The sequence below is a fragment of the Seriola lalandi genome, unplaced genomic scaffold, assembly GCF_002814215.2.
Source record: "Seriola lalandi dorsalis isolate HSWRI2012SDOR001 ecotype SW California unplaced genomic scaffold, Sedor1 jcf7180002054958, whole genome shotgun sequence".
Taxonomy (NCBI): domain Eukaryota; kingdom Metazoa; phylum Chordata; class Actinopteri; order Carangiformes; family Carangidae; genus Seriola; species Seriola lalandi.
In genome coordinates this window covers 204,416-205,596 of record NW_019525509.1, presented here as the reverse complement: position 1 = coordinate 205,596, position 1,181 = coordinate 204,416, and the positions used below count along the sequence as shown (strand labels likewise).

The window sequence follows — 1,181 nt, the reverse complement described above, 5'->3', positions numbered from 1 at the left end:
ATGGATGCTGATGATGCCCCTACCAAGGTGCTGTCAGCTGCAACAGCAAAAGAATAATATGGACAGGAGCACAAAATAAACACAGCTATAACGACACCGAGAGTCCTGGCTGCTTTCCTTTCAGATCTCTTACTTTTTTCAGTCTCTGAACGCTGAAGTTTGACAGCTGTAATGTGAGAGCGCATGGCACGAGCCTGAGACAAAGCCACTAAAAATACTCTCATATACAGAAGTATAATGACCAAAATGGGGCCTAAAAAGGTCACAACAAGATCAACAATTCCTTCAGCATCAGAATTTATGACTACACATTCTCCATGACAGATTTTATACTTCTCTGGTTGTTTTAAGAAATCCCTCAGTATCCAAGTGCTGTGAACAGCAGAAAATATCCACAACAGACAAACACAGTATTGAACTCTTCTCAGAGTGACTTTGGTGTTGTAAAACATGGGGTCACAAATTGCCATATAGCGGTCAATTGATATGAGCACCATGCTTCCTACTGAAACACTGACAATGAGGTAACCTAAAAAGTGATTCACAGCACATATAAAGTCACCAAGGATCCAACAGCCTCGGAAGAGGAGGATTTCAGCTGGCATCTGCAGGAGGCCCACAAGGAAGTCTGTGACAGCCAGAGAGAGCAGGAGGAGGTTGGTGGTGGTGTGGAGCTGCCTGAAATGAGAGAATATCAACAATGAAAACACTGTTACCTAAATAACCTAAAAGAGACATTATGTTTCATAGCTGCAACCAAAAAACAGACATTTTGTAAGCCATGCAGAGAAATATTATCTCTGCCTGAAGTGGGAGATAGAGATGATGACCAGCAGGTTCAGAACCACAGTGAGCAGAGTGATGAAGGACAGCAGACTGTAAATGAACATGGCCTCTGAGTGAGAATGCATCGTCTTCCTGCAGGAGTTGTTGAGTTGGGAAAAGCAGAGTTCATCTTCTTCCAGGGACTCCATATTCAGAGAGAAAGGAGAAGCTGCTGAGCTCTGACAGCTCTCTGAGTAAAGCTTTTTGTCATACAGCTGATTTATCTCTTTCCTTCCTCCCCTCCCACATGAGTATGTCATACTCTGGCCATATCTATCTATCTATCTATCTATCTATCTATCTATCTATCTATCTATCTATCTATCTATCTATCTATCTATCTATCTATCTATCTA

At 42.0% G+C, this 1,181-nt stretch overlaps 2 protein-coding genes across 2 annotated transcripts in view; both read right to left on the bottom strand.

The window, feature by feature from the left end:
- LOC147817439 (trace amine-associated receptor 13c-like) overlaps positions 1 to 974 on the bottom strand; it is a 4,628-nt gene extending 3,654 nt beyond the window's left edge. Inside the window, exons 1-2 of the mRNA XM_087170756.1 lie at positions 805 to 974; positions 9 to 678 (exon numbers count right to left, since the gene is read on the bottom strand). Coding sequence (XP_087026882.1) covers positions 9 to 678; positions 805 to 974 — 840 coding nt within the window. The remainder of the gene's footprint in view (positions 1 to 8; positions 679 to 804) is intronic.
- Positions 975 to 1,170: 196 nt separating this feature from the next.
- LOC147817438 (trace amine-associated receptor 13c-like) overlaps positions 1,171 to 1,181 on the bottom strand; it is a 1,056-nt gene continuing 1,045 nt past the window's right edge. The window contains exon 3 of the mRNA XM_087170755.1: positions 1,171 to 1,178. Coding sequence (XP_087026881.1) covers positions 1,171 to 1,178 — 8 coding nt within the window. The remainder of the gene's footprint in view (positions 1,179 to 1,181) is intronic.